The sequence below is a fragment of the Gorilla gorilla genome, chromosome 11 (assembly GCF_029281585.2).
Source record: "Gorilla gorilla gorilla isolate KB3781 chromosome 11, NHGRI_mGorGor1-v2.1_pri, whole genome shotgun sequence".
Classification (NCBI taxonomy): domain Eukaryota; kingdom Metazoa; phylum Chordata; class Mammalia; order Primates; family Hominidae; genus Gorilla; species Gorilla gorilla.
Genome location: NC_073235.2, coordinates 78,754,179 through 78,778,066, shown reverse-complemented (window position 1 = coordinate 78,778,066; position 23,888 = coordinate 78,754,179). Strand labels below are relative to the sequence as shown.

The 23,888-nt window shown below is 35.8% G+C and overlaps 1 protein-coding gene across 4 annotated transcripts in view; it reads right to left on the bottom strand.

Moving 5' to 3' along the window:
• MTX2 (metaxin 2) overlaps positions 1-23,888 on the bottom strand; it is a 66,220-nt gene that overhangs the window by 21,749 nt on the left and 20,583 nt on the right. For all 4 annotated transcript variants that reach the window (XM_031008805.3, XM_055380278.2, XM_055380281.2 and 1 more), the window contains 2 exons: positions 19,393-19,440; positions 18,400-18,446 (listed from right to left, as the gene is read on the bottom strand). In XM_031008805.3, the coding sequence (XP_030864665.1) occupies positions 18,400-18,446; positions 19,393-19,440 (95 nt within the window). The remainder of the gene's footprint in view (positions 1-18,399; positions 18,447-19,392; positions 19,441-23,888) is intronic.

The following is a 23,888-nucleotide window of genomic DNA, read 5'->3' as shown; positions in this document are numbered from 1 at the left end:
CAAAATTGCTTTTCATGAGGCTGTTTCTTCTAATGACCTAGAGCAAAACATTAAAACATAGTTCAAAAAGGCCTACAAAGGCTATTTGGTCCACTATGAAACTTCCTGGTGAGCTAACTTGCCAGAAAGACATAACTTTGAGTACCTACAAAAATAAACTCAATATGTATATACTGAGCACCCACTATGTATCAAGGACTGTCCTAGCTACTGGGACAAGCAGGCAACATAAAGTCTCAGTCCTTATGGGGTTTACACCACAATGGATACAGATAACAAGCAAATAAACCAGAAAATATGCATGGTAATTCCTGCTACTTAGAAATACAAAGCAGTGTAAAGGTATGGCTATTAAATATAGGGTAGTCAGATAAGGCCTCACTAATAAGGTAACATTTGACCATAAACCTAAGAAAGTTAGGGAGCAAGCCATGCAAATATCTAAGGGGAGAACAGTCCAAGTATAAACACCTGAAGCAGGCTTGTGCTTCAACTATGTTTCAGCAACAGTTAACAAGACCAGTATGACTATGTGGGAGTAAAGAAGTGAGTACTAAGAGATGGGATCAGAGAGGCAACCAAAAATATCATGTAGGACCTTATAGGTAATTGTGAAGTCTTTGGCTTCTACTGAGTGAGACAAGAAATCATTAGAAGGTGTTGAGCTGGGGATTGCTGTAATCTGACCGAACCCTTCAAAGGACACAGAGATTAGACTGTTGAGAGCAGAACCACTGAAGCAGGAGAACTAATTCGGAGGCTTTTGTAATGATCCAGGCAAGATATGATGGTGGCCTGGACCAGGGTGGGAGTGATGAAAGTGATACGTCAGATTCTAGCTATATTTTTAAGGGAGGGTCAAGAAGTTCTGCTGATAACTCGATGTGGATATAGGAAAAATAATTCCAAAAATGACTAAAAATTTCTGGCATAAACAACTAGAAAGATGGAACTGGTATTTACCAAGCTAGGAAAAACTGTGGGGTGAGCAGGTTTTGGTGGAAGGAAGTGGACCTACATGTCTTTAGATTGTTGTCTCTAATTATCACTTTTTGGATAGACTTCTGACGAGAAATGAATAGCAGACAACTCTACTCTTTTTTCAAAGGCCTAGAATTGCTAAGAGTACGGCCATGTGCTTTGAAAACCAGATAAGCAGGTTCTTTTAAAAATTTGAGAAGCCCAATCCTCAAGGCCACCCAACCTCTTTTATGCACACAACTGACAGAAGAGCCTACAAATATACATCATACTATCTGTTAGCACTTCCTGCAGGTATGATACTTATCAAGGTGCTAAGAAATGAGAAGAACTACAGATGTCAGGCAGAATAAAAATATAATCAAGGACCATCTTCATCTTTGGTCTTTTCTGCTTCCTGCACCTATAGCCTACCAAGTTTAAAAACTGAAAAGTCAATTTAACGTCTTAGTTAAATGAGAAGTTTTAAGAAGCTAAGAAGCTGTCCCATAAGAGCAGTATAATCTTCTGAAAATTTACTGAGAAGTTACACATGAAGGAACCACTGTTAGCTTGAATCCTTTAAAATCTCAGCAATTATGGCCCAATCTTCAGGACGTCAAAAGTAAACAAGCAGGTCTTATAATTAAGAAAAGCAAGTAAACAGAATAACATTAATGTGCAAATCAACAAAACAAAACATCTTAAATATTATACATATCTAATTTCAAGTCTTCAATCCCAAATATACTAATAATACTCCAGAAAGAAATGTTGGAGGAAATCAGTGAAACTAAATGTAAAGCCAAAAAGTAACCCAATTATTTTACAGAAAAAAGTAAATATATTGGGTTTTTTTTTTTGGTTTTTTTTTTTCTTTGAGACAGAGTCTTGCTCTGTCACCCAGGCTGGAGTGCAGCAGTGCAATCTCGACTCACCATAATCTCTGCCTCCCAGGCTCAAGCAATTCTCATGCCTCAGCCTCCCAAGTAGGTGGGACTACAGGCGTGTACTACTACACCCAGCTAATTTTTTGTATTTTTAGTAGAGACGGGGTTTTGCTATGTTGGCCAGGCTGGTCGCGAACTCCTGGCCTCAAGTGATCTGCCCGTCTTACATTACAAAGTGCTGGGATTAGAGGCGTGAGTCACCACCGTACCCAGCCCTTTAAATATGATGGTTTCTGACACGAGTAAGGGAACAGACTCTACAACACTTTTTAAGATATCAAATATCCTTTGCTTTAACTGCATTACGTTAAAAAAAAAAAAAAGAAGCAATACACAGTTCAGAAAATGGTAAAAAGGGCTCAATGTGGTTGAATGGAAATAGTCAGCCTTGGTGGCTACTGTGCACAAGAATGACGCTAACTCATTGAGATTGCTGTCCTTACCATCCTTTATTCTTACTTTCTGTTGCTGAGTCATAAACCCTACCACTCATGACTGGGCAACCACCAGCACATTTTACTGATTAAGTACCCTAGCAGAACCTAATGGATCCTAACAGAATACAGATTTTGAAAGCAAGTTACCTAAGTGAAAAAAAGATTCGAGTGAACATACATTTAAAAGAAGGAAATCCTCTGCATCAGTCTTAAGAATCAGTATAGAACAATAAGGCCAGGTGCAATGGCTCATGCCTGTAATCCCAGCACCTTGGGAGGTCAAGGCGGGTGGATTACTTGAGGTCAGGAGTTCAAGACCAGCTGGCCAAAATGGTGAAACCCCGTCTCTACTAAAAACACAAAAATTAGCTGGGTGGTGGTGGTGCGCACCTGTAATCTCAGCTACTTGGGAGGCTGAGGCAGGAGAATCACTTGAGCCTGGGAGATGGAAGTTGCAGTGAGCCAAGATCGCACCACTGCACTCCAGTCTGGGTGACAGAGTGAGACCCTATCTCCAAAAAAAAAAAAAAAAAAAAAAGAATCAGTGTAGAACAATAAGAAGTTAATGAGCAGAAGATCAGAGAGAGCTCTCTGGGTAGAATCCTGGGAACTGTGTTAGCTTGAAAAAGTACCTTTATCTCAGAAGCTTTCTCATTTCTAAATTAGACAATCAGGCAGATTAACTGAAGTTCTATATGTAAAACATTTTATACACTATCTGACATAGACTAATTCAAAAAATATTAGGTATTATTATTAATAGTAGTAACAACATTCATAATAATAAATACTCATTTGTTCATCTGCAAAGGAAGAAAGACCACTTAACCTTGGTGACTTCAAAAGAAAGCTGGCTTCATTTATTTTATTACCTTTTAATATCTCCTTATGAGAAAAATTAAAATAATTATTATGTACTATAATTTAATTGTATTTACTTCTATAAAATGAAAATACCAAGATTGTGTACTGAAATAAAAACTTCTAGAAAGATGTTAAAAGAATAAAGGGAAATAACCAAAAGTACTTTTCTTTCTTTCTTTCTTTTTTTTTTTTTTGAGATGGCATTTCACTGTTGTTACCCAGGCTGGAGTGCAATGGTGCAATCTCAGCTCACTGCAACCTCCGCCTCCCAGATTCAAGTGATTCTCTCACCTCAGCCTCACAGTAGCTGGGATTACAGGTATGCGCCACCACCCCTGGCTAATTTTTTGTATTTAGTAGAGATGGGGTTTCACCATGTTGGACAGGCTGGTCTCAAACTCCTGACCTCAGGTGATCCACCTGCCTCAGCCTTCCAAAGTGCTGGGATTACAGGCGTGAGACACCACACCCGGCCCAATAGCACTTTTCAAAAGAATAGTGAATATATGCTTTATGTTTTCAATATATATAATTACATAATATCATCTTTTCTAACAAAGCAAAAACAAGATATCTAAATATTGATATAGATGTTTGTGAATAATTTTTAGAGTCATACACACTGATAAAACTGATAAATGAACTGACAGAAGGACTCCATCCCCCAAGAATATATGGTTCGTTAGTATACATAGACAATGTCTATCTTGTTTACTACTTTAGTCCTTGACATACAATAAAGTCTCAATAAACATTTGCTTAATGAACAAGCCATAGATATTCCTAAAAATAAATGCAAACATTCCTAAGTTCACAGAAAGCTAGTAAACTATAGCAAAAATTAGCATTTTGTAATTTTATGGGTTCAGAGCTCACTGCTTTAAAAAGTTAGATGTAACTCTTGTTAAGTTCAGAGATATTTTAAAAAATCAATAGTTACAAATATCAATATGTTGATACTGCTTTAGAAAACAGTAACAGGAATTCAACTTAAAAACTATTAATAATGATCTGCACACAACTGCAAGAGGGCCGAACAGGAATGGCTCCAGTCTGCAGCTCCCAGCATGATCAACGCAGAAGATGGGTGATTTCTGCATTTCCAGCTGAGGTACCTAGTTCATCTCATTGGGACTGGATGGACAGTGGGTGCAGCCCATGGAGGGCTAGGAAAGCAGGGTGGGGCACTGCCTCACCCAGGAAGCACAAGGGGTCAGGGGATATCCCTTTCTTAGCCAAAGGAAGCCATGACAGACTGCCTGGAAAAACGGGACACTTCCACCCAAATACTGTGCTCTTCCCATGGTCTTAGCAACCGGCAGACAAGGTGATTCTCTCCCGTGCCTGGCTCAGTGGCTCCCACGCCCACAGAGCCTTGCTCACTGCTAGCACAGCAGTCTGAGATGGATCTGTGAGACAGCCCCCTGGCTGGGGGAGGGGTGTCCTCCATTGCTGAGGCTTGAGTAGGTAAACAAAGCCACCTGGAAGCTCAAACTGGGCGGAGCCCACCGCAGATCAACAAGGCCTACTGCCTCTACGCTTCACCTCCGTGGGCAGGGCATAGCTGAATAAAAGACAGCAGACAACTTCTGCAGACTTCAATGTCCCTGTCTGACAGCTCTGAAGAGAACAGTGGTTCTCCCACCACAGCGTTTGAGCTCTGAGAACAGACAGACTGCCTCTTCAAGTGGATCCCTGACCCCGTGTAGCCTAACTCGAAGACACCTCCCAGTAAGGGCCGAAAGACACCTCATATAGTTCGGTGCTCCTCTGGGACGAAGCTTCCAGAGGAACGAACAGGCAGCAATATTTGCCGTTCTGCAGCCTCCACTGGTGATACCCAGGCAAACAGGGTCTGGAGTGGACCTCCAGCAAACTCCAACAGACCTGCAGCTGAGGGACCTGGCTGTTAGAAGGAAAACTAACAAACAGAAAGGAATAGCATCAACATCAATAAAAAGGTCATCTACACCAAAACCCCATCTGTAGGTCACCAACATCAAAGACCAAAGGTAGACAAAACCACAAAGATGGGGAGAAACCAAAGCAGAAAAGCTAAAAATTCTAAATCAGAGCGCCTCTCCTCCTCCAAAGGACAGCAGCTCCTTGCCAGCAATGGAACAAAGCTGGACAGAGAATGACTTTCACAAGTTGACAGAAGTAGGCTTCAGAAGGTTGGTAATAACAGACTACTGCAAAATAAAGGAGGATGTTCGAACCCATCGCAAGGAAGCTAAAAACCTTGAAAAAAGGTTAGACGAATGGCTAACTAGAATAAACAGCGTAGAGAAGACCTTAAATGACCTGACAGAGCTGAAAACCATGGCACGAGAACTTCGTGATGCATGCACAAGCTTCAATAGCTGATTTGATTAAGTGGAAGAAAGGGTATCAGTGATCGAAGATCAAATTAATGAAATAAAGCGAGAAGACAAGGTTAGAGAAAAAAGAGTCAAGAGGAACAAACAAAGCCTCCAAGAAATATGGGACTATGTGAAAAGACCAAATCTACGTTGGATTGGTGTATCTGAAAGTGATGGGGAATGGAACCAACCTGGAAAACACTCTTCAGGGTATTATCCACTAGAACTTTCCCAGCCTAGCAAGGTAGGCCAACATCCAAATTCAGGAAATACAGAGAACACCACAAAGATACTCCTCAACAAGAGCAACCCCAACACACATAATTGTCAGATTCACCAAGGTTGAAATGAAGGAAAAGATGTTAAGGGCAGCCAGAGAGAAAGGTCCAGTTACCCACAAAGGGAGGCCCATCAGACTAACAGCAGATCTCTCGGCAGAAACCCTACAAGCCAGAAGAGACTGGGGCCAATATTCAACATTGTTAAAGAAAAGAATTTTCAACACAGAATTTCATATCCAGCCAAACTAAGCTTCATAAGTGAAGGAGAAATAAAATCCTTTACAGACAAGCAAATGCTGAGAGATTTTGTCACCACCAGGCCTGCCTTACAAGAGCTCCTGAAGGAAGCACTAAACATGGAAAGAAAACAACCAGTACCAGCCACGGCAAAAACAGGCCAAACTGTAAAGACCATCGATGTCACGAAGAAACTGCATTAATTAACAGGCAAAATAACCAGCTAATATCATAATGACAGGATCAAATTCACACATAACAATATTAACCTTAAATGTAAATGGGCTAAATGCCCCAATTAAAAGACACAGACTGGCAAATTGGATAAAGAGTCAAGACCCATCAGTGTGCTGTATTCAGGAGATGCATCTCATGTGCAAAGATGCACACAGGCTCAAAATAAAGGGATGGGGGAAGATCTACCAAGCAAATGGAAGGCAAAAAAAAAAAAAAAAAAAAAAAAGCAGGGGTTGCAATCCTGGTCTCTGATAAAACAGACTTTAAACCAACAAAGATAAAAGAGACAAAGAAGGCCATTACATAATGGTAAAGGGATCAATTCTACAAGAAGAGCTAACTATCCTAAATATATATGCACCCAATACAGGAGCACCCAGATTCATAAAGCAAGTCCTTAGAGACCTACAAAGAGACTTAGACTCCCACACAATAATAATGGGAGACTTTAACACCCCACTGTCAATATCAGACAGATCAACAAGACAGCAGGTTAACAAGGATATCCAGGACCTGAACTCAGCTCTGCAACAAGCAGACCTAATAGACACCTACAGAACTCTCCACCCCAATTCAACAGAATATACATTCTTCTCAGCAACACATTGCACTTATTCTGAAATTGACCACATAATTGGAAGTAAAGCATTCCTCATCAAATGGAAAAGAACTGAAATCACAACAAACTCTCAGACCACAGTGCAATCAAATTAGAACTCAGGATTAAGAAACTCACTCAAAACTGCTCAGCTACATGGAAACTGAACAACCTGCTTCTGAATGACTACTGGGTAAATAACGAAATGAAGGCAGAAATAAAGATGTTCTCTGAAACCAATAAGAACAAAGACACAACGTATCAGAATCTCTGGAACACATTTAAAGCAGTGTGTAGAGGGAAATTTATAGCACTAAATGCTGACAAGAGAAAGCAGGAAAGATCTAAAATCGACACCCTAACATCACAATTAAAAGAACAAGAGAAGCAAGAGCAAACAAATTCAAAAGCTAGCAGAAGGCAAGAAATAACTAAGATCAGAGTGGAACTGAAAGAGATAGAGACACAAAAAACCCTTCAAAACATCAATGAATCTAGGAACTGGTTTTTTGAAAAGATCAACAAAACTGATAGACCACTAGCAAGACTAATGAAGAAAAGAGAGAAGAATCAAATAGACAGAATAAAAAATGACAAAGGGGATATCACCAACGATCCCAAAGAAATACAACCTACCATCAGAGAATACTATAAACACCTCTATGCAAATAAACTAGAAAATCTAGAAGAAATGGATACATTCCTGGACACATACACCCTCCCAAGACTAAACCAGGAAGAAGCTGAATCTCTGAATAGACCAATAACAGGCTCTGAAATTGAGGCAATAATTAATAGCGTACCAACCAAAAAACGTCCAGGACCAGATGGATTCACAGCCAAATTCTACCAGAGGTAAAAAGAGGAGCTGGGACCATTGCTTCTCAAACTATTCCAAACAGGGAATCCTCCCAAACTCATTTTATGAGGCCAACATCATCCTGATACCAGAGCCTGGCAGAGACACAACAAAAAAAGAGAATTTTGGACCAACATTACTGATGAACATCAATGCGAAAATCCTCAATAAAATATTAGCAAACCGATCCAGCAACAGCACATCAAAAACCTTACCCATCATGATCAAGTCGGCTTCATCCTTGGGATGCAAGGCTGGTTCAACATACGCAAATCAATAAAGGTAATCCATCACATAAACAGAACCAATGAAAAAAACCACATGATTATCTCAACAGATGCAGAAAAGGCCTTTGACAAAATTCAACAGCCCTTCATGCTAAAAACTCTCAGTAAACTAAGTATTGATGGAACATATCTCAAAATAGTAAGAGCTATTTATGACAAACCCACAGCCAATATCATACTGAATAGGCAAAAATGGGAAGCACTCCCTTTGAAAACCCGCAAAAGACAAGGATGCCCTCTCTCACCACTCCTATTGAACACGGTGTTAGAAGTTCTGGCCAGGTCAATTGGGCAAGAGAAAGAAATGAAGGGTATTCAATTAAGAAATCAGGAAGTCAAATTGTTCCTGTTTGCAGATGATATGATTGTATATTTAGAAAATCCCATCGTCTCAGCCCAAAATCTCACGCTGATAAGCAACTTCAGCAAAGTGTCAGGATACAAAATCAATGTGCAAAAATCACAAGCATTCCTAACACCATTAACAGACAAACAGAGCCAAATCATGAGTGAACTCCCATTCACAATTGCTGCAAAGAGAATAAAATACCTAGGAATCCAACTTACAAGGGATGTGAAGGAACTCTTCAAGGAGAACTACAAACTACTGCTCAAGGAAATAAAAGAGGACACAAACAAATGGAAGAATATTCCATGCTCATGGATAGGAAAAATCAATATCGTGAAAATGGCCATACTGCCTAAAGTAATGTATAGATTCAATGCCATCCCCATCAAGCTACCAATGACTTTCTTCACAGAATTGGAAAAAACTAAAGTTCATATGGAACCAAAAAAGAGCCTGCATTGCCAAGACAATCCTAAGCAAAAAGAACAAAGCTGGAGGCATCTCACTACCTGACTTCAAACTACACTACAAGGCTACAGTAACAAAAACAGCATGGTACTGGTACCAAAACACAGATATAGACCAATGGAACAGAACAGAGCCCTCAGAAATAACACCACACATCTACAACCATCTGATCTTTGACAAACCTGACAAAAACAAGAAATGTGAAAAGGATTCCCTATTTAATAAATGGTGCTGGGAAAACTGGATAGCCATAAGTAGAAAGCTGAAACTGGATCCCTTCCTTACACCTTATACAGAAATTAATTCGAGATGGATTAAAGACTTAAATGTTAGACCTAAAACCATAAAAAATCTAGAAGAAAACCTAGGCAATACCATTCAGGACACAGGCATGGGCAAGGACTTCATGTCTAAAACACCAAAAACAATGGCAACAAAAGCCAAAACAGGCAAATGGGATCTAATTAAACTAAAGAGCTTCTGCACAGCAAAAGAAACTACCATCAGAGTGAACAGGCAACCTACAGAATGGGAGAAAAATTTTGCAATCTACCCATCCGACAAAGGGCTAATATCCAGAATCTACAAAGAACTCAAAAAAATTTACAAGAAAAAAACAACCCCATCAAAAAGTGGGCAAAGGATATGAAAAGACACTTCTCAAAAGAAGACATCTACGCAGCCAATAGACACATGAAAAAAATACTCATCATTACTGGTCATCAAAGAAATGCAAATCAAAACCAAAATGAGATATCATCTCATGCCAGTTAGAATGGCAATCATTAAAAAGTCAGGAAAAAACAGATGCTGGAGAGGATGTGGAGAAATAGGAATGCTTTTACACTGTTGGTGGGAGTGTAAATTAGCTCAACCATTGTGGAAGACAGTGTGGCGATTCCTCAAGGATCTAGAACTAGAATTACCATTTGAGCCAGCAATCCCATTACTGGGTATATACCCAAACGATTATGAATCATGCTACTATAAAGACAAATGCACACATGTTTATTGCAGCACTATTCACAATAGTAAAGACTTGGAACCAACCCAAATGTCCATCAGTGATACACTGGATTAAGAAAATGTGGCACATATACACCATGGAATACTATGCAGCCATAAAAAAGGATGAATTCATGTCCTTTGTAGGGACATGGATGAAACTGGAAACCATCATTCTCAGCAAACTATCACAAGGACAGAAAACCAAACACATGTTCTCACTCATAGATGGGAATTGAACAATGAGATCACTTGGACACAGGGCAGGGAACATCACACACTGGGGCCTGTCGGGGGTGGGGGTGCTGGGGGAGGGATAGCATTAGGAGAAATACCTAATGTAAATGATGAGTAGATGGGTGCAGCAAACCAACATGGCACATGTGTACCTATGTATCAAACCTGCACATTGTGCACATGTACCCTAGAACTTAAAGTATAAAAAATAATAATAATGATCTATGTAGAAATCAGAAACCACAATTCAATAAGCCTAAAAAGCTTTAAAGAGAGTGAATTTATTACCAAAAAATATGAAATGTTATTTGAGAGAACATTTGAAGACATATCACTTCATAGACTGACCTTCCTTAATGAAACTCTCACCTAGAAACTACTCCTGGAATATTTGAGTCAATTTTAGATACATCAACATCTAACAGCTATAGAAAAAAATCAGGTTATTTCTGAAAGCAACAAAAGAGACAATTAGAATAGAGAAAGATATAAGCTTTCCCTGTGAGAATTACATATAAATAACGCACTGATAAAACCAATAAATGAACGGATAAAAGCCTGTCTTCCCAAGAATATAAGCTTCATTAGTACATACAGACCATGTCTATCTTGTTTACAACTTTCATAAAGTTGTAGGGTCAAAATTAAGCAAGAGTTATAAAATAGTCAAAAGTACAGAAAGAACAATTCTTGTAACCCAATAACCTAACACAACAGCAGTTACACAGTTAGCACTCAATGAACAGTTGGGGAGAAAACGAAAAAATATATATATTCTTTTTCTGAGCTCCTATAATGAATGCTTTAAAATTTTGTTACTTACAAGAAAATTCCTAACTGATAAAAATAATAACAAAAAAATTAAAATTCTTAGGATGAACTAGCAGATGGAAGGAACATATATTCTTTTTAATTAACTAATAGTAACTCAATATTGAAACACTTGCCAATGACCAGCACCAACTGTCTTCTTTCCTCTTCTTTATTCCAAAGACAAAAATGAACATTTGTCTTTCAAGTTAGATACACAGCACACTCTCTTTAGTTGCACCTAAGCAATAAAATCAGCATTGCTTGCCAATAAAAATATAAAAGTAATTCAAAATTTTAAAGAATTGCCTTTAATAAGTTTTTAAGGATTAGATGCTTTACACTGATTAATACCATGAGATTCGAGGCGTTATAAACACAGCTTCTAAATTTATGTAAGTCACATGAACAAAGTTATTCAAATTCTAGATAGGTAGCAATCCATTTTCAGTCCAACCAGGTAAAGCTATCCTTAGACAGCAGACCTCAGGTTTTTCTTCTTTAGGACAAAGCTTCTATTTATTTCCTAATTAAATTTGAAATATTTTATGTAAGAATTCACTAACGACTGCTCGCAAGCATGCAATGCCATTTTCAGGACACAAAATAAAAATGATTGTGAATTTTAATTCATATCCTTTTTCAACCAGACACAAAGGAAAATTTGTGACAACTGAAGAATTATTTTCTACCTTACTGAAGAGGCACGATTTAAAATTAAAAACCATGAACAAATCTATCTATAAAATAATTCATTTTTATATCAAACAGCTGCAGACCCTGTAATTGAAATAATGTATCTAAGGTTATAAATGAAAAGTGTTAGGTATCATTCTTGAAGCGACAGATTAAGTTCCTAATCCAGTTACCATAATAGCCATATTTGTAGTTTAACATAAATTAAGACCTTAATTATATTTGTGACTATTTTAAACAAAATAACAAATTCCTTTGTACCTGTGAATGTAATTTATAGCAAAGCCAGGTTCATTTTCCAAACCAATCTATTTCACACTGCAGAAGTACTCTGGTATAACAGTATAATGTAATTCTTGTTGTAGAATGTTGAAAGAATAGATTCACTAAAAGCACAGAAGGGGTTTGAAGATAAATGAAGATGCTATTCATTCAAGGGTAATTTCATCTTAGAACTATATGAAAGATGTTTCACTCACACAGGGTAGTGTATGGCCTCAAATTTAAGTGTATTTTCAGCTCAAATATAATGCTGCTAGATTGATTATGTTGATATTGTATATCTAATAATGAGAAATTCTAGCCTTTTTCTGTTTTAAAAAAAGGCTGTTGTTTTTCCATCTTACTACTGTATCTTTATGGTTCTGTTTAATAGCAACAAACTATAAAATCCTGCTTGCTATTTACTTTTTAAACAAAAAAGTACACAGCTGATATTCTAAGTTGCAATCTCTCAGAACTACAGGAGTGTGAATTTTCGTTAAGTTAAATACGTATTTATATCAGTAAACCATTACCCTTTATAACCATTTTACATTATTTCACTAATTACTAAAAACAACAACTCCTATAGCCACCTAATTCTATTTTGAATATACTTCATTTCCACAAATTCTACACTGCCTAATTTTAATGTTGTATATACACCATGCCATTTAAGTGTTGAGAAACTAATATTGAGATTTGTTTTTTAATCTGCTAAATTCTATTTGCAATTTAAGTTCACAATTATCTTGATAAAGATCACATTTTATATACTGAAATAATCCAAGGTCTTATGAGCATAAATCAGCAAAATGCTTTAACATTTCTGGCACACAAACTATAATAATGTAAGACAATCAGTCTGAAGAATTTAAACTCAGTGATATCAAAGAAACATCTGCAGCCTCCATTTTGCTTGTCTGGAATACTGAAAAGGATTTTACAAGTCTCTATATCTCATAAATGTTCACTAAATTCTATTTATCCCTTAGCTTTCCTTTCCTTCACCTAATCCTGAAAGTGAATTCAGAAGCCTCATCTGACAGAGGATGATCAAATTGAGAGGAATGTACAAATTTTAAAAACCTAAAACTTTATACTTTATGAGGCTTTAATAAAGTTTTGTCAATTTTTAAATCTTTTTCATAAAATATTATATTATTTATTAAAATATGTCCACTCATGTCATCCTACTTCTATTTACATCAGGTTTAAACTGATCCTTTAAAACGGCATAAAACCCTGAACAACTCATTTAAAACAAAATGTATCCAACCAAACTGAAAATTCAAAATCATTTCCTCTAAAATTCTGCAGGTAGCTGTCTACTATGGCCATTTAAATGACAAGACAAATTTACAGCAGCTGTATTTTCACACTCAAAGGTTTGTCTCTAAGGCAGTAATCAACCTGCAGCCTCAAAAGAAAGACAGATATTCCTCTCTCCTGCTCTTTCCCAAACACTACATTTGGATATTATCATTAGCCAATAATTAATACATCCTTCTAGAAAGCATCATTTGCTAAAAGGAAAATGCAAGGGTCAGCTAAGTATTTATCATCAAATCTGAAATGTGAGTGTTCATGGCCCAGCATTAATGGGGCCTATAAAAATGCTGACTTTTGGTCAGGTGCAGTGGCTCACACCTGTAATCCCAGCACTTTGGGAGGCTGAGGCGGGTGGATCATTTGAGGTCAGGAGTTCAAGATCAGCCTGGCCAACATAGTGAAACCCCGTCTCTATTAAAAATACAAAAAAATCAGCTGGGCTTGGTGGCACACACCTGTAATCCAGCTACTCAGAAGGCTGAGGTGGGAGAATCACTTGAACCTGGGAAATGGAGGTTGCAGTGAGCCGGAGATCACGCCAGCAGTGAGCCAAGATCACGCCACTGCACTCCAGCCTGGGTGACAGAGCTAGACTCCATCTCAAAAAAACAAAACAAAACAAAATGCTGACTTTTAAATTATATACTATATTAAACAGAAATAAAATAGTTTTTTTCTGTTGTCTTCCCTTTCATTTTTAGAGAAAAGTATTTATTAACAAAGAGTAAGAAAAAGTAAAAATATTAAATGGAACAAGGACATTCTCCTTCACTTGACCTTAAATGCTATTCTTACTTGAAGTAAAAAGGACAAAGTAAGATTACTTGTTCATGAAATATTCTAATAATGATCATCAGTTTGAGACACTCTAAAAAACAAATTCAAATTTTTATAATATCTAGATTAAGCCATACCAAAAAAAAAAAAAAAAAAAAAAACCACCAGCTTTTTAAAACTGGCTTCACATACATAAAGCAAAATTCTTTCTAAAACTTACTAGAAAGTCTCTGTTGTGCAACGGATAGCACACTGGACTTCTAAAACTTATTAGAAAGTAACATTTTATTATATAAAGACACTCACAAAATATGTACATAAATCTCTGAAGTCAAAATAGGCACTAATTCTGTATTTGACATCTTACATTCCTATTCCTTTCACTTTTTTCAAAAGAATTTCCCATTTATTACCTAACTTGAGCTTCATAATATTATAGAGGTAAGACTATCTTTATCCCATTTCAAAGATACAAAAGCTAAGACATGTTCTTTTACTCCTTAATGTAAACTATTAATCATAAGATATAATTTACTAAGAAATGTCAGAAATAATTTGTGATTAAATGATCACTTATTGTTAGGTGAAACTTCAATATCTGTTATCACTGGACTAGACCAATATGCAGCAAAGTGTTATGAGTGTGGACTGTCGATCCAGACTTCCTGGGTCTGCGTTCCAGCTGTGCCACATACTATTCATGTAACTTTGAGCTCACTGTTTAACCTCTCTGCCTTACCTTCCTAATCTGTAGGAAAATAGGAATAATAATAGTACCTACCTCATAGGGTAGCTGTGTGAAAGGATTATTTATGATACCTACCTTATACAGCACTTACCTCATACAGTTGTTATAAGGATTAAATGGGTTAATACGAATTAAGAGCTCAGCACAGTGACAAGCACAGGTGGCACTCAACCAATGTTGTTGTTGTTTTCTGTTTATCTCCACAATTTGTGGGTTCTATGAAATGTGGGCGAAGCATCTTTGAGCTTCAGTTTCCACATCTTTAAAATGAGGATAATAATAGTACTGTGCACTAGGGTCATGGGAAGGATTGAACGCAATGCTCCACATAAAAGCTTTCAATAGAGTGTCTTATACAATAAAAGTATTCAATAAATATTGTTTTAAAATATATTATTCAGTATCAATAAAATTTTGTTTGCATTAAAGCATTCAATATTAATTTTTAAAGAATGATACAAAAATTAATGTTCACACAAACACAAACATGTCCAAAAAAGATTCTTACACATAACATTTGTTTTCAATTACTCTAGTGTTTTCAGGTACTATCAAGGCTGCAAGCTTCCATTCCTCTTACTGACATTGAATACATGTATTTCTTTCAAAGAATTAGGAGAGAAAGAAGTAATAAACAGCATTCATTGCATATTTACAATATGCCAGGTACTCTTCTAAGTGCTTTACATATGTTAACATATTCCATCCTCACATTCAATATGTTAACATATTCAATCCTATCCTACCCAACAGGATAGCTTCTATTATATTTCTATTTTACATTTGAGCAAACTTGAAACAAAGAGCTCTATTTAGGGTTTGCTGTTTTTTGAAACAGATACCAATTGGAATCTTCTATAAAAGACAGCATATACTCAATCAATAGACATAAACTTCTTAAATAAAACAATTTGGCCAAAACCTTTGAGAGCATATATGTATTTGCTCATATTGTATTCTAAACCTGCAGTGTCTAACACAAAAGCCACTAGCTACGTGAGACTAGTGGGCATTTGAAATCTGGCTAGCATAAATTGAGAGGTACTGCAAGTGTAAAATACACATCAGATTTTGAACTTAATATAAAAAGTCCCATTAATAAATTATGTATTGGTTACATATTAAAATAATATTTGGATATACTGGGTAAAATAATGCATATTATTAAAATACATTTTGCCAATTTCTTTTTACTTTTTTTAAATGAGGCTTCTAGAAAATTTCAAATCACAAATGTGGCCAACATTGTGTATTTATTAGATGGCTGGTTTGGATTTGGGGGTAACAGAGAATAGTAACAGAGAATTATTATCAAAGTTACTTTTTCCAGTCAGCATAAGCTTAAGTCCTTCAAAGCACAAGTACAGAATGGAAGATATATTTCTCTCTCTCTCTCTGTCTCTCTAGTGTGTGCATGTGTGTATAATACTGCATATATACACATTCGGCTCAAGGGACCAGAGAAACATGCTATACTAATACTTCACTATACTCAACATACAAGACTGAAGGAAAGCAAATCTAAGGGGAAATAGCTACAGGAAAAAAAATTATTTTTAAACTGAAATCATAAAAGTTCTTAGAGTTCAAAAAGACCCAATCACTTAGTTTCGGGGGTATAATAAACACCAAGTGTATGTGTTAAGTAAAATTTAAATTTCCTAATGGCCTAACTGGCAGACTATTAAAATATCTGATGTTTGATATCTGGTATCTTCTAGAAAATAATCCAGTTTGTGGATACCTGTCACATTGTTTTGATCAATTTTATACATCAAATGTAGGCCTTTAACTGATTCTTCTAAACAAATGCTGGCCCACTATATAGAAGAAAATTACTCCATAAAGTTTATATCAGATAACTGGAAAAGTCACATTTATAGTCATGGCTACTATCAGCTGTCAAGCCAAAGAATATTGAAGAAAACCAAGAAATTGTAATATATGCTGCTTAATTTATCATCGAAGTGACATATGTAGGATAAAAACACTGAAATGGTTAAGGAAAATTCTACACTGTAAAAGGTCCTTTTTTCTGGTTTTATTTTTAATTGCAACTATGATTTGAGAAAGCAAATTAATAGAAATCATAAAAATAGAATTAACAAATAAAATACACACTAAGATTTATTTTTTCCTCCCTTCTCCGGGTTATTTAAAACGTTAGTTTTTTTAAATGGTAATATACTGGTATTTTGGTTTGTACTGAAAACTGGCTAACTCATCTATTCCAGGGTTTGTCAACCTTGACAAATCTATTTACATTTGGGGCTGGATAATTCTTTGTTGTGCAGGGACCACTCTGTATGTTTTAGGATTTTTAGCAGCATCTCTGGCATCTACCCAATGGATGAGAATAGCACTCAACCCTTCAACTGTTTTAACGAGGAAAAACACTTAAATATTGTCAAATGTCACAGGGTGGTGGTAGGGGGAGTACTAAAGAGCTGCCCAGTTGGAAACCACTGTCTGTTCCTACCCAAAATACCTTTCTATTTGATGAAAATTACTTCAGCACTTCCTAAACTAGTATTATGTAGTTTTAGGGGCTCTTCCTAGGGGATCCAGATAGCTTCAGCAGGGAAATCAGTAAACCTACTGAAACCACATGCAGAATAGCCTGGCTACATTTTCTGTTAAAATGTTCTATAGCTTTTGCCAGATCCTGAAAGGGTTATCCCCAAAATAGCAATTTTAAAAGGGTTAAGAATCAGTGCTTCAACTAAAATATTCACAGTGCCTTCAAACTGTCTTTCCAAAGATATAAAGATTGAAAATATTATTTTATACACAGCAAATCATTTACTTTTACATTGGTTATCAAGGCATGATTACTTTCACCACACTTATAAACCATTCATACAACAGACATTTAGTGGATACAGTCTACATGCTCAGTCCTATGTTAAACTACACAAGCTAAGTAAATAGCAGCTAAATATGCAAAATGTTTGGATAACTATAATTCCATAACCTACATCATAAACATTGTTTTTTAAGCAAACCATCCCCCAAGTATCCTATTCTTCCTATAATGCAGCTTAAAGTTTATAGGGGCACTAATTTTTTTTGGATTACACAAATGTTATATACAACCTGAAGAGCTGTTACATTTCATAAATGGTTTAGGGGATAATAAACACTCATGTAATCAATAAATATATGAGGAGTGGCTAGAGAACCAGAACACTGCTACAAGATTACCAAACAGATTAAAAGCAAGAGGCCAATGAGTGCAATGAGCAAAACAATGCTTAAAAATATGTGATAAATAAATCTTAACGAATTAGAAAATAATTGTGAGTCCACAAATGAACATATCACCCCAAATAATCAACACCATCATATCCAGCCAAAAGCAAAACAACTGCTAAGACACAGAATATGCCTAGCACATAAAAGTGATTTCTAAAAAAAAAAATTTTTATGTTTATTTTATATACTGACAATTAACTGAATAATATTACATAATAAAATTATTCTTCACAAAGAAGCAATGTTATATAGATAATGGTAAATCACACAGAAAAAAATCTAAACATATAGTATCAGACATTTTGGAAGGGGAAAAATATAACTGCAAGTCAAAATGATGCAAACCACCTAGGGGGTGAAAAAGATATTACATTATTTACATATTTACCTGCACTGCAAGAGAAGCTGCATTGTCAGAAAGTAAAATTTGCTCCCCTGTGGAAATACAATGAAGCATAACTGTTAACCAAGTAGAACATAGTATTTTTATTTTTAAAAAGTATTTCTATTTTTTCAAAGGTATCGCCTACCACTAAATTCTAAAGTTTTATATCAATGTTAATATATAATTATAATTTTGATTAAATTATCACAAATAATGATAAACTAGGACAGTTTCCTCTAAAACTATTTGATCACTTATCTCATTTTATCAGCAATGTAATTAAAATTGTTTACTTAAAATCCAATTCATTTTTCAAGTTTTCAAGAAATGTTCCTCTTCATTAAAATTAAGTAAAATCTGCTGAAACCTTTCTAGTTAAAAGTAAAAGCATTCACAATAATATAAAACCAGCTTGCAGTTAATATTGCACAGTGTGTCTAGGTCTGTCACACAAAAGAAAGATGACAAGTTCGTGGCAATAAAAATTCCATGCTTAGAAGACTAGGGCTGCTGCCTATTAGTCTTCATTACTTTGCAGTCTTCTGACAACTGTAGCAGGCTGCTAAGCCCCAAATGGGGTCCATAATGTGATCTTATGATATATGAAGAGCTGCTAAAGGGAGCCTGAACCATCCTAGCCTATACATTTTAACAGTTCCTTTTTACTGAGAGCCCACTTTACCACAGGACTTCAAAAATCTGCTGTCTCAGCTATTGGTGCAGTAAATCTGCCAACTGCTCCTGCAACCACATCATTTTACACCGCCTACAGCAGCCAATATAATGAGTCAATAATAAACTAAGGACCTTATAGGCCATGAATAGTTGGTTTACACTGGCAGATACAAGTTCAAGTAAAACCTCCTAGACAAATTATACAAGGGAATCCCTTCTTTACATTTTATATTCTCTTTGCAGTAAATTGTATTACTGAGGATTTTTCTGTAATAAATATAGTTTGATACAAAGCCATTTTTAATTGTGAACAAGACTTACCTTTCAATTGCTGATATAATGTAGCATTTTCAGGCCAAGGTTCTGCAGCTATGGAAACAAGGCAGTGATAATTAGGCACATAAAGCAAAAACATATCAATAACAAACCAAATTAATAAGCATGTACATGTGCCTACAGCATTTAAAGTCATTTGCTAAGGTTGACTTATACATGGCAACTAATCACACTATCTTAGATTCTATGGTAACCTGTATAAGTAGGTTAGATAACTTGTTTTAAAAGCATGTTTGGTTTATTGTTTGGTGATTGTTTTTTAATGGGGAAGAGGGGAAGATACCTTGCCCAATCCAAAATGAGAATTAAAAAAACAAAATAGCTCATATGCTACAATTCCTTTAGCTTCTTTCAAACACAGACATATCCTAAATATTACTCATATGTATAAAAAGATACTGATGTTTAATTCACTACAAAAAATGTAGTGAAATAATATTTTTAATATTTTATGGCAAACTTTTAACAAAGTAAAATTTCAAGCAGACATTGTAAGAAAGAATCAAATATATCTGTATCAAGCTGTCCATCTTTCCCCACAATCTGGCAGTATTTAAAAATACAGAGGAATCCTGTTGTATTCCAGAAGATTTCATTGCCTTGACCCTACCAACACCACCCCACAAACACAATTAGAGCAAAGTTGCATGATGAAGCATTACATACCTACAATGTGAAATAATGCCAGTAAAGATAATTTTAGGCCTGAAATGAAAGTTGACTTGACCCTTAATCTCTCATCCAGAGAAGACTGCAGCTACAAAGAGAATATTACCAACCTCCCAGTGTTTGGGAAAAGTACTAGATCTGAATTTTGTCTAATCAACTGCACTTAAGAAGCAATGGCTCCACTGACAGAATATATAGGATATCAGGATATCACTTGCTGGATTCTTCTTTGTAAAAGCTGTAAAACATCAGAATCACCCATTTTAATAACGTAACTACATTTGCTCTCAGCAACTAAATATATGAGATTTGATAATAACTGATATATTTCTAATTGTGTTTATACTACTTTAGTCTCTGTGACATAGCAACAAATAACTTTAATATATAATTCTGGCTGATTTTTTAAAAGAAATTTATACATGTGAAGCATTTTTTTCTTAAGACTGATCATTTAAAATGTTCTAAAGCAATCCCTGGAATAGGAAAAAGGAACTCCTTAATTTGCTTTTACTTATGCTTTAGAATAAAAAGAAAAACACAGTATTATTACAATAAATAACAAATGTGACTTTTAGGTTTATTTTGGTTTGGGCTACACAAAATTAAACTCGTATTTAGAGTTAATGCCATGAAAACATCAAGTAAATAATGAACTACACATAGTTTTGTATGCTGTTACACACAATATTACACATATACATAAGGGCTACTGAATTTCAACACACATACCAACACAGCAATGAAACAAAATGTATTTTGCTGTCAACTTTCAACAAAGTAAAATTTCAATAAGAACCCAATTAACTTGTATAACAGTTTTTTAAATAAAAGGAAACAAAAACAAGCTGACATCAGCAAATTACTGAAAAAATAACCTTTTAGGATAAATTGTATGTAAATTACATGTAAACCATGACATGAAAGAAAAAAAATCTCTAGTTTGTTATTCCCTAGGAATGCCAAAAGTGAAAATCCTAAACTGGGCAATGGATCTACAAATCAATCACGCAGGTATCATTCTAGGAAATGAGCTCTATAACTGTCTTCATATGTAAATCTATGAATCATGAAAATTATTATCCACACCTAACAGAAAGAAAGCTTATTTGTTGGTTTGGGAATACCTATTATGTAAAAGACAAAAAAAGACAACTTCTTCCCTACACTTCTCTTTCCCAAGGTCAAAGTCAGTAATCACCCCTTGCTCCTGAGCATGTGTAAAAGAGGAGATTAAGGATTTAAAATCATGATGCTGACAATATACATTTTAAAAATCTGTGGCATTTTAAAAGGAAAGTCATTTTAAAACAACAATAAAACATTTTTATATTTTACTAGTTTTTCTTCAGTTGACCTGAAATGTTTTAGACCACAAACTACTTCAATAGTAAATAAAATGTCATGACTCACCTACTCTACCTATTTTCAGTTTCTATCACCCTGGTGTGAAGTGCCATTTTAAACACATCTAAAGGAAGGGACAGCCTTAGAATAAACACAGAAGGTGAGACTGAAAGTTTCTAAAAAAGGGGTTGGTAAGAAATGGAGGCTGAGGAAGAAAGTTGTCCAATGCTGTCAAAGTGCAAGTTACTGGTATTCTCACCACATCAAAAGTAAATTTTGTGCTTAAGACACATCAATAGTTATGTGTGGTTCTTGGAATAAAGACCAAAATCCTCAACATGGCCTACAGGGCTCTACTTAGCCCTTCAAGTTACCCTCTCTATCAGCCTACCTCATCACACACACATCCCCAACCTTGACTCTCTGCACTCCAGCCCCACTGGCCTTCATCCAGTTTCTGAATGCACCACTCTCCCCACTGCAGTTTCTTCTGCCTGGAACAATTTTATCCTCCTATGGTACTGTCACATCTCAGCTCAAAAATCACTTCCTCAGGTACAGCCAGGTTCATGAGCGTGTAACCTGTGCAGTTGCATAAGGTCTGCACTTGGAAGGGCCCCCTGCTTGGTTTAATGTTCTGCTGTCTCAGTCTTGAAAGTGGATAATATTTTAACACTTTCACGTTGCACTGGGCCTTAAAAATTACGTAGCCAGTTCTATCCTCAGGGAAGTTTTCGCTGACCTCCTTGAATAGTTCAAACACTCCTTTTACAAGCTCTTATAGCATGCACTCCCCGTCTGTATTTTTACATTTAAGTATTTGATTGTTTATCTTCTCCATGAGAAAATACACACCATCAATCCAGCATTCACGTCTGATTTTTGCTTACCATTTCATCCCTAGAACCTAGCACATAGCAGGTAATCAGTAAATGTTGCTGAATAAACATTTGTTTTCATTATTAGCACTATCATCATTGTTGTTATTACTCTGTACTATTCAGGCTAAGAATGTAGCAGGGAAGATAAGAAAAATTCATGGCAAAACATAAAAAATAAAATAAACTTTACTCAAACAACTTCAACACTATAACCAACAACACAACTCAAAAAAATACTAAATAGCTGCCTAAAATTCCTGGAATTTGAATTTTATCTTTTTTAACTCTACTTTCTTTTTTAGTGTATGTTTTATAATGTGCATGATATATCGGCTCAGCAATTAACAACTTTATGACTTCTAAATTCAGGCCTGCATGCTCAAATTTTTATTGATAAGGACATGAGATTTTCATAAATGGTGATTCTTGGGTTAGAGTCATAGGAAATGGAAAGGGCAAGAGTGAGACTGTTTGTCAGATAAGCTGAACTGAGGAGTGATACAGCAGTAACATCTGATGTAAACTATATATTTAATATAAAACATTGTATAGAAAGAGATTTCCAGTTTTAGTGTTAGTGCAAAGGTAAGAAATATATAGTTAATTTATATGTTTTTCTTCCTGTATTTCAAAGGGTTGTCTTGCACACATATTACATGTAAAGCATGACATGAGAGGGAAAAAAAAAAAAAACTAGTTATTCCCTAGGAGTGCCCAAAGTTGAAATCCTAAACTGGGCAATGAATCTACAAATCAACCATGTAGGTATCATTCTAGGAAATGAGCTCTATAACTGTCTTCATATGTAAATCTATGAATCATGAAAATTATTATCCACACCTTATAAAAAGCTGATCTCTTGGTTTGGGAAAAGACAAAATCCAAAAGGACAACTTCTTCTCTACTCTTCTCTTTCCCAAGGTCAGACAAAGTCAGTAATCACCCCTTGCTCCTACATACATCTCATCCCACATTGGAGAATGCTGTTCTAATTAAAAAACTATTTATTTGAAGTTTTTGCAGGAAACCCAGTCATTCATGTACTCTAGAGCAAGGAAGAGTCTTGCTCTCTTCTGATAAAATCATCCTTTTTGACCAAGGAGAAAGATTGCAGGGGGGAACACACATGAATTAGTGAGAATGGGGATCCCTGCCTACTACCTCCCTAACATGACCCTTGTATCAACCAGGGTACTTCAAATTTCCCCCACAAACTTCATACTTTCTCATCTTTGTGACTTTGCTCAAATTGTTCCCCTTAAGTTCAGAATCCTCCTTCACTGCCATATACCCAAATCCTATACCTTTCTCAACCAAGTTTAAATGCCACATCCATCAAAAAGGCTTTTAGGACTATGCAAATCTAATTTCTCCTTTATCTATACTGTCCATAGCAGTCTGCATTTTTCTTATATATCATTTTCTACTCTATCATATTGTTATGTCAATATCTTATTTCTCTTTCTAGTAGGTAAATTCCTAGAATGTGAAAAATTCCTTGTGGTCCCAAGGTTATTAAAAACTTGGCTTCTCAATTACTCCAAGCTGAAGATGACATCTACAATAATACATGCCAAAATATGA